The sequence below is a fragment of the Notolepis coatsorum genome (genome assembly GCF_963971535.1).
Source record: "Notolepis coatsorum genome assembly, chromosome: 9".
Classification (NCBI taxonomy): Eukaryota; Metazoa; Chordata; class Actinopteri; order Aulopiformes; family Paralepididae; genus Notolepis; species Notolepis coatsorum.
Window position 1 is genome coordinate 75449660 of NC_140173.1, and position 13933 is coordinate 75463592.

The 13933-nt window shown below is 46.2% G+C and overlaps 1 protein-coding gene across 1 annotated transcript in view; it reads right to left on the bottom strand.

The window, feature by feature from the left end:
• ttc7a (tetratricopeptide repeat domain 7A) overlaps positions 1 to 13933 on the bottom strand; it is a 109136-nt gene that overhangs the window by 68595 nt on the left and 26608 nt on the right. Inside the window, 1 exon segment of the mRNA XM_084321919.1 lies at positions 13430 to 13513. Within this exon segment, the coding sequence (XP_084178045.1) occupies positions 13430 to 13513 (84 nt within the window).

The following is a 13933-nucleotide window of genomic DNA, read 5'->3' on the forward strand; positions in this document are numbered from 1 at the left end:
TGCCGAAGACTTCGCAATCTTCTTTGAGGAAAAAGTGGAGAACATCCGCAGCTCCTTCTCCAAACCCCCACCCATTCCAAATGCTGAATCAAGAACCTCATCCTTCACTCTGTCATCTTTCTCTCCCATTACAGAAGCCGAGACCCTGACACTGGTAACGTCGAACCGTCCGACTACATGCCAGCTGGACCAGCTACCCTCCCCACTCCTCCAGACCATAGCACCGGACATCCTCCCATTCCTAACTGCAACCATCAACTCCTCACTCAACTCGGGGGTGGTCCCCACCTCCCTAAAACAAGCCAGAGTCACACGCTCATAAAAAAACCAACCCTGAACCCCACCGTCTCTCCACAGAAACAGCTCTCATTGCGGTCACAGAGGCACTTCACTTAGCAAAAGCGAAAGGCCTCTCCTCTGTCCTGATTCTTCTAGATCTATCTGCAGCCTTCGACACAGTCAACCATCAGATCCTCCTCGCGGCCCTCGCAGGAATGGGAGTGGCTGGCTCTGCGCTGACATGGCTGACATCATACCTCAATGACCGCTCCTACCAAGTGTCATGGAGAGGGACCCTGTCGGCCACCCGCCCCCTGCGGACGGGTGTCCCCCAGGGCTCGGTTCTAGGACCCCTTCTCTTCTCCCTCTACACTAAATCACTGGGTAACATTATCATGTCTCATAGCTTCTATCATTGTTATGCCGACGATACTCAACTCTTCCTCTCCTTCCCTCCCTCAGATATCCACGTCTCTGAGCGGATCTCAGCCTGTCTGTCCGACATCTCCGCCTGGATGACGACCAACCACCTCAAACTGAACCTAAGCAAAACAGAATTGCTCCACCTGCCGGCCAAATCCTCCCCCCTGACCGACCTTTCCATCACAGTCGAGAATGCAGCTGTGACCGTGTCCCCGGCCGCCAAGAACCTTGGTGTTGTCCTCGACGACCAGTTGAACTTCTCTGCTCACATCGCAGCGACAACCAAAACCTGCAGATTCCTCCTGAGCAATGTCAGAAGGATCCGCCCCTTCCTGACAAAATAAGCCACCCAACTCCTCGTCCAATCAACAGTCATCTCCCGCCTTGACTACTGCAACGCACTGCTCGCTGGCCTCCCGGCCACTGCCACTAAGCCTCTTCAACTCATTCAGAACGCAGCGGCCCGCCTGATCTCAAACCTACCGAAGTCGGCCCATGTCACCCCACTTCTTAGGGACCTGCACTGGCTCCCCATTGCTGCACGAATCCGCTTCAAGGCCCTCGACCTAGCATACCGTGCGGCAAAGGGAACCGCTCCCGCCTACCTCCGGTCAATGGTCTCTAACTACACGCCCTCAAGACCCCTACGCTCTGCATCTTCTGGCCGCCTCAGACCTACTCCTATCCAAGCTCCGGGAGGGTCTTCAAAGAGAAGTCGCCTATTCTCAGTCCTTGCCCCACAATGGTGGAATGAACTACCCACACCAGTTAGGACAGCCGAAACCCGTCCAATCTTTCGCCGTCGACTAAAGGCGCACTTATTCAACCATTATCTGAATTAAAAAGAAAAAACAAACAGAAAATATATCTAACCCTAACTAACCTTGCACTTGTCCTAATAAACTAACCTACACTGTAGCACTCAACACTTTGATGAACACTGTTACTCAGCTGATAGAGTTGTGCCCTTCCTGATGACTTGTCGTACAGAACTTCGTACAGTCGCTTTGGATAAAAGCGTCAGCTAAATGACTAAATGTAAATGTAAATGTGTGTGTGCGTGTGTATGTGTGTGTGTGGGTGTGTTAGAGGTGTGTGTGTGTGGGTGTGTTAGAGGTGTATGTGTGTGTGGGTGGGTGTGTTAGAGGTGTATGTGTGTGTGGGTGGGTGTGTGTTAGGGGTGTATGTGTGTGTGTGGGTGTGTTAGAGGTGTATGTGTGTGTGTGTGTGGGTGTGTTAGAGCCGAGGTGTATGTGTGTGTGTGTGGGTGTGTTAGGGGCGTATGTGTGTGTGGGTGTGTTAGAGGTGTATGTGTGTGTGTGTGTGTGGGTGTGTTAGAGGTGTATGTGTGTTGGTGTGCTAGGGGTGTATGTGTGTGTGTGTGTGTGTGTGTGTGTGTGTGTGTGTGTGGGTGTGTGTGTGTGGGTGGGTGCATGAGCACATGCATGTGATATAGATCAGGGGTTCCCAAACTTTTCAGGCCGCAACCCAAAAATAAGGGGGTCAGAGAGCCGCGACCCCCACTATTATAGGAGGTAAAAAAAAAATTAAATAAAGTACATTTTCTTTTTTTTTTATAAATAAATGGAAATGTATGGGTGAAACATGCACACGTTCAAACGCACACACACTAATAAGCATTGGAGGCTTTTAACCAGGGCCGGACTGGGGAAATCATTCAGGCCAGGAAATATAGTGCAAAATATAGCCCCAGTCAGGCCACTTTTTAAGCAGGGGGTCTGGGGGTCCCCCACCAGGACATTTCTTGTTACAAAGACATTCTGGTGCAGGCATTTTTTTATTTGTACCCTTTAAATGCCAGTGTTTGTGATGGCATCACAAATTATTGTTAAAAAACATGCTAGCATATGTATGATAACACTGATTTTGATGGATTTTCAGTTTTTTTGTAATGTCAGATTGAAAATAATACAAACTATTAAAGATCTATATGTTGATCGTCACTTTGCCTCATTTAACGAACTTAAGTCTAAGTTTAATCTTACAAGCTCACACTTCTTTCGTTACCTGCAGGTTAGAAATTATGTCCGCAGTAATATCCCAGACTTTGAGACATGTCCTGCTGATTACCAGTTTTATAATCTCATGAGCCGATCACCAGTTTCAAAACACCTGGGCCCTCATTCATCAACGTGTTCTACGCACAGATCTGTGCTTACCCTGTGCGTACGATCATTTCTAAGCAAAGAGTGGGATTCATCAATTTCGATTTGAACTTGACTCCGTGCTTACATCTACGCACAGGTCAGACCAGGCGTACCTGGCGCCCAGTGGTAGAATATATTATTACAACAAGGAAATGAGCTTCTGTGCATAATAACACTGGATGTTCTGTACGAACCGTAGTTCATTATAGTTCATTGTAAAATAGCAACAGTAGTGTAATTATGGTCAAAACCCTATAAATAGCATTTGGAATAATAGATCTTTCTCTCAGAATGAATGCAGCATGGTTTATATAGCGTTATCGGAATATACGGGGTGTAGGCTACTGACTGACTGCGCTCCGCGTAGCTTGATTGATTGATTGATTGAAAAGTTTATTAACAGATTGCAGAATGGGTACAGTACAGTACAGCTCAGTACATACAATTGTTAATTGGGGATGCAGACCAACTTTCGTCTTGTTTACATCAGGGTCCCCCATTTTCAATTCATCATAAATCATAAAGCTCAACTCGTTATTATTTTGCGCAGACCGCAGAAACACGGGAACGTTTTGATTATATTTAAAAGGCTTTACGTTAAACGAAACAAGTGGAATTTCGAAGCTGTAAGCAGAATACAAGTCATATGAATATAGTGTTCTTCCCCCTTTTTACTGTATAAGAAAGAATAGAAAACGCATTGCAATGACACCAGATAGTGGACAGACTATGTATATGATGGGATTCAAGTTCGCGTTTTTGTTGATCATAGGCATGCTGTCAGAGTATGATATCTTCAAACATTCTAGAACATTTGTCGTCACAGATCATGTCCTAATAGAACATAGGCTATGGCATGGATCGTGATATTGTGTGGACTGTAATTATTACTGTACCGGTACCACCCATTGTGACAACAGCCTTGTGAGTCCCGCACACAAACATGATGGAATTCAAGTTCATGTATTGAAAGGCAGGCTACATCATACATGCAGTGAGATTCATTGTTCTTGTATATGCTCTCTATTATTGTTTATATAGGCTACCCAATACTGACATCAAAATAGATTGTAGTATGCCTCTAGAAATCATATGCAGCAGGTAGAAAATTGACGGGAGATCCATCGCGATTTGGAATAAAATTGAGGAGAACTGGGTATTAATCAAACAACACGGGAAAAGGCAGTCATATTCCAGCGCGGTCTTTATTAGCCGACAACAAAATAGATGCCTCTAAAAATCATATAGCCAATCGAACACAACTAATAAAGGCATTCATATTACAGCACGGTTATAATGACACACAACCAACGCCAAACAGTGGTCAACGAACGGTCTTTATTAGTATTTTGAGCTGTCCAGGCAGAATTGCAGCAATGGTCTTAGGGAGCCGTTGATATCTGACATCACCGTTTACAAGTCCGCCTTTTATTTATCCCATAATACGCGATAGTGTCTTCTTGGTTCGACAGCAGTGAACAATCTTTGTGGAGTTTCTCGGAGTTCCGCTCGGGTCAGTCCATTATTTCACATCCCATGGGGGGTGTTTCCCATCCCATGGGGGGTGTTTCCTCATTTTCATGACCATATATGGATAATCATGCACGAGCATTGACGGTAGAACAAAGTGGTATTCATCAACACGGAGGAGCATAGAGCCTGCGTACGCACCGTGTGATGAATCCCGACTTCCCTGTGCGTACACTAGTTCTACATTCCGTGCTTACGTGTGGAAATAGGTCATGTTCTACGCACACATTGATGAATGAGGGCCTGATCTCTGATTTTGTTTCATATTTCTCTGTCCAATCTATGGCTTCCTCCGACCACATTAAAGATGTATGGTCCACAGAGCTTAGTATGGAAATCTCTGATGAGATGTGGGAGGAGGGACTTAGCAGGATACATAAATGTTCTATTAATGCCAGAGTCCAACTTATACAGTTTAAGGTCATTCACAGACTACATTACTCTAAAACCAAACTGCATAGAATCTATCCCTCTGTATCGCCTATCTGTGATCGTTGCATGTCCGCAGAGGGTAATCTTTCACATATGTTTTGGTTTTGTCCCAAGCTATTTAAGTACTGGGTAGACATTTTTGACTGGTATACCAAGGCGTACAAAAGAGAGATTGCCCCAGACTGCCTTCTAGCTTTACTCGGCTGTTCAGCTAACACTGCAGAATTAGCTTCCGGTTCCGGGTCGGAAGGATGTGAACGTCTCTGAGCCACGCTGCCGCTCCCGAACTTTTATTTTACTTTAAAAAGCCTTTTCTTTTTCTTTTCAAGATGATTGAACCACTAATATACAACATCCGTATCTAAGACTGTACTATTCGACCCAAAAAGGAAAAAAAATAACGAGCGTGATGACTGCACGAGTCTTGAGAAGCGAGGCCGCCCCTGTGGATGGGGCTACCATGGCTAAGCTAATGGAGGAGCTCAAACAGGCCTTCACCACGGAGTTCAGAACGTTTGCTGCCTCGCTCGAGTCTAGACTCGACGGCTTCCAGCAGGAGATCGCAGACCATTCCCAACGCTTGACCTCCGTGGAGGACGGCATGGATAGGTGGTCGGATAGGATGGCGGAGCTAGAAGTAAGATGCACAGCTCAGGATATAGTCATCGACAAGCTAAGAAACAAGCTAATTGATGTTGAGTCACGTAGTCGGCGTTCTAACATACGCATCCTGGGCCTGGACGAATCCCTGCACAGCAACCGTCCCAGTGTCTTTTTCGCGGAGGTCCTGGTGGAAATCATGGGGAAAGATGTCCTCGCTACACCACCGGAGCTTGACCGTTGCCACAGGACGCTAACACCCAGACCAGCACCAGGCTCCAGGCCTAGGGCCGTAATTGCCCGCTTACATCACTACAAGATCAAAGAGACTATTATCCTGGAAGCTCGCAAGAGGAGAGGGAATCTGACATACAGAGGGAAACCGGTCGCTATCTTCGAAGACTATCCCCCCGAGGTGGTCGAGCAACGATCACAATACCGTGATGTCATGGGGCCCCTGTACAAGCGCGGATTTAAACCATCGCTCCAGTTCCCTGCGAGGCTAATCATCCGAACCAAGGAGGGCAGGCTGCATCTACCGTCGCCCAAGGACGCCGTGGACTTCCTGAGGACCCGACCTCAGGACCTCGACACCGGTTTCGCCAGGGCGAGACGCAGACCCGACACCGGCTTCACCAGGGCGAGACGCGGGCATGACGCTGGCCCCACCGGGGCGAGACGCGGACCCGACACCGGCTTCACCAGGGCGAGACGTGGGCCTGATGCTGGCTCCACCGGGGCGAGACGCGGACCCGACACCAGCTTCACCGCGGCGAGACGCGGACCCGACGCTGGCTCCACCGGAGCCGAACGCGGACCCGACACCGGCCTCATCAGATCCTGACGTGGTAGTAGCGATGGACCGCTAGCATACTGCTACGGCTATCACACAGAAAGGGGTCGCATTTGGTATCTTATTACATATGTGAGTATGAATGACTACTTGACATTAGGCCTCGCCTGGAAAGTTATCTTTTTATTTTTCTCTCGCTATCTGACATAAGGGGAGGAGGGGGACAAGTATGTTGTATATGACTGTTGTACTGATGCACGACCATAGCCACGGGCTGGGTTGCTAACTGTTAACGTTTCGGAAGGAGCGGGACCTATTCTGTTCCGTTTCGGATATTTCTGCCACGCTTATGACTTTTACGCGATATACCAGCTCCCGGCCATGTTTTTGATCATTACCACCGGGATGCATTTACTGTTGATTACACGTCGAGCGAGATGGGGTCTCGTGACTGCACCACCTGCTTGACTCTCAACCGGTCCATGCAACCCGCATGGCTCCCATTAATGTTTGCTGCTGACAATGTGCTCGCGGGAGCGGCGGGCGGCCCCCGGCACAGCGCCCTCCTCTGGTAGGGAGGCATAACTGTATGGGGTCGAACCAGCGTCAGGGGAGATAACAGTCTCGCGGACAAGGTATCGCCCCCTCCCGGCCTGGTGGTGGTACTGCGCGCCTGTTTTGTCGCAGCATGCCTGGCAAATACACCCCCCCCCCCCCTTTTACCGACAGTTCTGGGTTCCAGCCGTTGACCTTACTATTGGCTTATGGTTCAATTTGATTTTTTCTTGTTTGCTTTACACTCTGAGGCACTTTTGTATACAGGGAAATGTGGCAGTTGGCCACGGAGATGGTTCTACGAGTGGTAGGTTTGAAGTCTCTGGAAATGTTGGTGAGTCCCTGTGATGTTGGGGAAAGACCCACCGGTCCCACACATTTATATGTTTTTTATGTCATTATTGTGTGTTTTATGTATGGCTCGAAATACGTGTGCATAGTGTTTAGGTTAAGTGAATTCTACATGCCCACAGGCTTGCCCAGGTCTGCCCCACCTACACGCCCTTCAATGTTCTATGGCTACGGCTAACTCTGAGAGCTTTAAGCTCTGCTCCTGGAATGTTCGAGGCCTGCAGAGGTTGGCTAAGAGGAAGGCGATTCTGACCTTTTTAAGGAGGGAAAATGTGTCGATTGCTTTTTTACAAGAAACTCATATGGGGCCCAACGACACTGCTAAACTCCAAAAGAGCTGGGTAGGACAGGTCTTTGCTACAAACTATTCTACGTTTAGTAGGGGCGTGGCCATATTGATCAATAAAAATCTCCCCTTTAGACTTATAACTTCCTCTGTGGATAGCCAAGGTCGCTATGTGATTATTAAAGGGGTTCTTAAGGGTAAAGAAATTACATTTATGAATGTATACTGTCCCCCAGGCTATTCCCCTGACTTTCTATCCAAGATATTTGCTGAATTTAATGGCCTGGCCTCTGAGAACGCCTTTGTGGGCGGAGACTTTAATTGTCACCTCATACCGTCTCTTGACAAACTCCCACCCAGTCTGGCTCCCCCCTCTAGGCAAGCAAAGATGCTCACCTCCCTATGCGAAGACACTGGATACTCAGATGTCTGGAGAACCCTTTGCCCATCAGAACTGAAGTTCACCTTTTTTAGCGGCCCACACAAGAGCAACAGTAGAATAGACTATTTCTTCATCCCTTCCTCTAAGCTCTTTCTAGTATCGTCCTGCACAATCGGAAGCATCGTTCTATCGGATCACGCCCCTATATATCTGGTCTACTCCCTGTCAGAAGAGAGAGCGCTGTCGAGGCGTTGGCGCCTCAACCCATACCTCCTCAAAGATGATATATTTGTCTCCTATTTCGAATCGGAATTAAAAATGTTCTACTCAATTAACTTTCGCTCTACGGATAACCCGTCTCTACTCTGGGAAACATCTAAGGTCTTTTCTAGTGGACTGATTATATCTTATGTATCATCCAAGAAGCGCAAGAAAAATGAACAATGTAAACTTCTTGAATCCAAACTAGCCGACCTTGAAAATCAGCATGTTTCAAACCCAGCCCCGGCTGTGCTTACGGCCACCAGAGCGGCGCTAAACACTCTTCTGATCCAGGACGCCGAATAGTCTCTTAAATTTGCCAAACAGAGAATGTACGAACACGGTGACAAGCCGGGTAGGTGCCTGGCTAACTTGGCGAAAAAAAGGGCTGACACCCAAGTAATAGCCTCAATCTCCGACTCCAACGGGGTCAGGTCCTTTGACACCAAAACTATTAACAAAGAGTTTGCCTCTTTCTATGCCCAACTCTATAGGACCGAGCGACCCGATGGTGCTCTCGCTGACATGCAGGCCTTCTTCGCTGAGTTACACCTCCCTAAGGTATCGAAAGATCAGAACTTGCTCCTTAACGCCCCAATTACGAAGGAAGAAGCTCTGGGCGCCCTTAAGGCTATGCCATCTGGTAAGGCTCCGGGCCCGGACGGTTTCGGATGCGAGTTTTATAAAGAGTTCGGTCATATTCTATTAGATCCCCTGCTGGCAATGCTTAATCACTCCGCTGAGGTGGGGATACTGCCCCAGTCTCTACGGGAGGCTAATATCTGCCTTCTCCTTAAGAAGGGTAAATGCCCTGAGGAGTGCGCCTCCTATAGGCCTATAGCCCTACTCAATTCGGACCAAAAGTTGCTTTCCAAGATCCTGTCCATGCGCCTGGAAAAAGTACTCCCTTTTATTATTAATGAAGATCAGACCGGTTTTATTAAGGGTAGGAACTCTACCGACAACATGAGACGGCTCCTCAATATCATCCAAATGACTCGTGAGACAGACCACCCCGCGGTGGTTCTGTCTCTCGACGCGGAGAAGGCGTTTGACCGTGTAGAATGGCCGTATCTATTTTTAACCCTTGCTGAATTTGGCTTAGGTGACACCTTTATTGACTGGGTCAAGGTTCTTTACAACTCGCGGATGTCGGCGGTCCTGACTAATGGACTTAGGTCTAGCAACTTTCCTCTGCAGCGGGGGAACCCTCAGGGGGACCCTCTTAGCCCTTTACTATTCGACATGGCCATAGAACCACTCGCACAGGCCGTAAGGCAGTCAGCCGAGATCTCAGGTATTAGAGTGGGCGGGAGGGAGCACAAAATCACTCTTTACGCGGACGACGTGCTGATCTTCGTGTCTAAACCTGACTCTTCAATTCCATGTCTAACCCGCATGATTTCCACATTTGGAACCTTCTCGGGGTACAAAATAAACTTTTCCAAATCCGAAGCAATGCCACTTGGGACACTCAAATCTGTCCCGATACTGCCCGAGCCCTTCCCATTTCGCTGGTCGCCCTCCGGCTTCGTTTACCTAGGAGTATTTGTGACACCCACCTATGATACATTGTTTAAGGCCAATTTTCCCCCTCTTTTAGACACCATAAGGGCAGACTTGGTTAGATGGGCCCCCTTACCGATCTCCTGGCTGGGTAGGATTGCCCTCGTCAAGATGAACGTACTCCCCAGACTGTTGTACCCTCTCCAAATGATCCCAGTGCTGCTGACAAACAAGGTTATCAAGGTGCTGGAAGGCTGGCTAAGCTCATTCATTTGGAATGGGAAGAAACCGCGTCTGAAAATGGCCAAATTACAGATGGATAGTGAAGATGGGGGTCTAGACCTACCTAATATTAGACACTACCAGCTGGCGGCACACCTTAGGGTGCTGGTCGGCTGGTTCAGAGCAGACCCACTGTCAATATGGCTGGACGTTGAATCCTCGCAATCTAAGTCCCCCCTGTGGAACCTACTATTTATCAAAGACTTTAGGTCTGTGAGGAAGGTGTGCTCCAACCCCATCACATTATGTTCCGTCAAGGCCTGGAAGACTGTCCGTAAGGTGGAGGGCCGAGCCAAGCTGACCTCTCCTCTTACCCCGATTGTAGACAATCCCGACTTTAAGCCAAACCAAATCGGCGGCGGCTTCAAGACCTGGTATAAGCAGGGCATAACCGATCTTGGCCACCTGTTTGATGGCCGGACCCTAATGTCCTTTACACAGCTGCAGCAGCGATATGGTCTATTGAAAGCGGAATTTTTTAGGTACCTACAAATTAGGCAGTTTATCACCAAGGACACCTCACTTTTAACTGACATCTCCACCTCGCAGGTGGAGAAGGCCCTCTCCTTACAGATCCCCAAAAAACAAATATCTATCTTCTATAGTACTCTGAACCTTAATTCATCTTTATCTTCCTATGTTACTAAACAGTCCTGGGAAGAGGATTTGGACATAGAAATCACAGATGCAGACTGGCAGGATACGTGGACCTACGCAAAAAAAATCTCGGTTTGTAACCGCACCAAGGCCATCCAAATTAGAATATTGCATCGCATCCATATTACCCCCGCCCGTAAAAGTAAAATGGATCCCAATACGTCCCCACTTTGCTTTAAATGCAAGATAGAGATTGGAAATCACGTCCACTGTTTTTGGACCTGTGTAAAACTACAGAGCTACTGGTACGACGTTGTAGAAGTACTGTCTGACATATTTCACACCCCCATCGAGCTGGATCCCCTCTGCCTTTTGCTGGGCCTCCCAGATATTCATGTTACCAATTCCAAACATAAGAGACTGTTCAATTTGTTGACATTTGCTGCTAGAAAGAACATCCTGTTGTTTTGGATCAAGGACGAGGTCCCGTCAATAAGGTCATGGCACAATATCATAATGGAATGTATCCCCTGTGAATATATTACGTGTATGCTGCATTCCAAGTTGGACACTTTTTATGAGATCTGGGACCCCTATCTGTCACATATTGGGCCTGCACTATCCACCACTGTACTCGCCGGATTTCCCCATTACCAGTAACCTCCCACTGCTGCCTTGTTTTGTCTGACGGTACTGGCATTGTAAATACTGTACATGTCCTATTGACTACGGTGGTACTATACATGTTCTCTTGACTGCGGTAATACTGTACATGTTCTCTTGACTACGGTAGTGCTGTTCGTGTACCCTTGACTACAGTAATACTGTACATGCCCACTTGACTACATTGATACTGTACATGTCCTCTTGGCTACAGTAGTGCGGTGCATGTTCTCTTGACTACAGTAATGCTGTATATATACCTTTGACTACAGTAATGCGGTACATGCCCACTTGACTACAGTGATACTGTACATGCCCTCTTGACTATAATAATACTGTACATGCCCACTTGACTACATTGATACTGTACGTGTCCTCTTGGCTGCGGTAGTACTGTACATGCACTCTGGGCTACTAGGGAATACACGGTCATACGCACACGTTCACAACACACATATATGCATGTACACATAAAACATATACATAGGTAAAGCGCACGCACATATGGGTAGGTAGGACACACATATATATAGCACACGAGATAAGGCGCACACGTGAAAGCCACACTTATTTTATTTTATTTTATTTTCTATTGTCATTTCCTTATTTATTTTCATTGTCTTTTTTCTTTTCTGTTTGCCTGTCTTGTAATGTTATTACTGTTATTATTATTGACGGTATTGTATTGTGTTGTGATGTCTTGTTCTATGTTGAAAATTGAAAATAAAAACATTTATAAAAAAAAAAAAACACTGCAGAATTACCTTACAATGAGCAGGATGCCCTGATGTTTGGTATGGCTGTGGCCAAAAGAATTATCCTGAAGGAATGGAAAGACACGTCGTCTCCAAATTTTAAAAGATGGCTCACTGAGATGGTCTCCTCTCTGCAGCTGGAAAGCATTCGTCACAGTAGGTCTGAGACCTTGAACAAATTTGAAATGATATGGGGTCCCTTTTTGGAATGCTTAGCTAGAACATAAGTGCTTCTCAATGTCCTCCTGTGTATTTTCTGTACTATGTATTGGTGTTGTCAGGATAGTGGAATTTCGAGCTTCGATGCGATACCTTTTTCGATACCACAGGGAAAAAGGTTCAATCTTAAATTATAATTTTTTTGATAGGTTTTGCTTCTGTTGCTGGTTGGTTCTCCTCAGCTTCTCTCTGGTACTGTAGGAGAGGATAGATATGGCACTTTTGAAACCCTTTGTTTATCTTTAGATCATACATTTGGAAATAACTGTTCATCTCACTTCAATCGTTTTTTGTTGCAGAGCATGGTGTTTTCTCAGGCAGACAGATGTAAACACTGGTCTGTGTTGCATGTGCCTGACGGGCTGAACTGTTTGTATTGCAGTCATGTTCCGACTTAACTGAATGCACATGTGTGTGTGGACTGCTGTACTATTGCGGGTATTGAAGTGAACAATGCAACTTCCTTTTTTTTTTATTTTATCTTTTTTTATAAATGATTAGGTGTCGATATTTCGGGAAATGAGTATTGAAACAGTTTTGGGTATTCAGAATCGATATGTGTCGATTTTTCGATATTTTCGACAACACTACTATGTATGTGTGTATATATATATGTATATATATATGTATGTGTATATATGTCAGAGAATCAGCCCCTTGCGTCCTTAGTGTATAGCATATGACATGGTGTATGTTTGTTCATTGATGTGACAGTGTCTGGCAACATACTGTTTGTGTTCTTTTTATTTATTTTTTTATTTTCTTTGTGTTTGTGATTTGTCTTGATGTGTGTTTGTGAAACTATAAAAGCTGAAAATAAAATATTATAAGAAAATAATACAATCTTTTATTCAACTTCAGCCCTGACCATAACACCACATATTCATTTTATAATTCTAACCCTTTAAATGCCAGTGTGTGTGATGGCATATATTTGCAATATATCAAATGCAAAGTAGATTTTTCTGGGGGGGATTATTACAGGCTAGCATGTGTCAATGATTAGCAACAACAGTTTTTTGTAAGGGTCCCGCCTCCACCAATCACATGCGGCTCCTTTTGTGTGTGTGTGTGAGAGCAAGAGAGAGAGAGAGAGAGAGAGAGAGAGAGAGAGAGAGAGAGAGAGAGATAGTTCTCCAACTTGTGTGAGTTGCAGTGATCTCCTGGTTGTTCCCCACCTAGGTTATCTAACTATTGTGCTGCTGCAACGAGAAACACTGTCCTGGCCTGCTTCTAAGTTCAGTGGCATGATTGCAAAAAAAATTTAGGACCCCCTCCTGTGGGTCGTGACCCCGACTTTGGGAACCCCTGATATAGATGATATAGTAGAAACCCAGATTAACTCACCTTCCCGGCTGCCATGAGTGACAGGCCCAACTGGTGCCAGAGGTGGAACTCGTTATATGAAAATTTCATGGCGCGTTCCAAACACTGAAAAGGGTACACACACACACACACACACACACACACACACACACACACACACACACACACACACACACACACACACACACACACACACACACACACACACACACACACACACACACACACACACACACACACACACACACACACACACACACACACACACACACACACACAAGCCAAGACAAAGAGGGAATGAGAAACACACAATTTTTTATATGCAAAGCACCTCACAGATTGCAATGTCTCACTCACTCACTCACCTCACTCACTCACTCACTCACTCACTCACTCACTCACTCACTCACTCTTTCAGTCATTCATTCACTCACGGTTAGTCACTCTGCCCCTAGTGGCGGCTCAAAGTCATGGTACTTATGACAAAGCTTGTTTTATTCTTGTCAGGCAAATAATCTAAGCAAG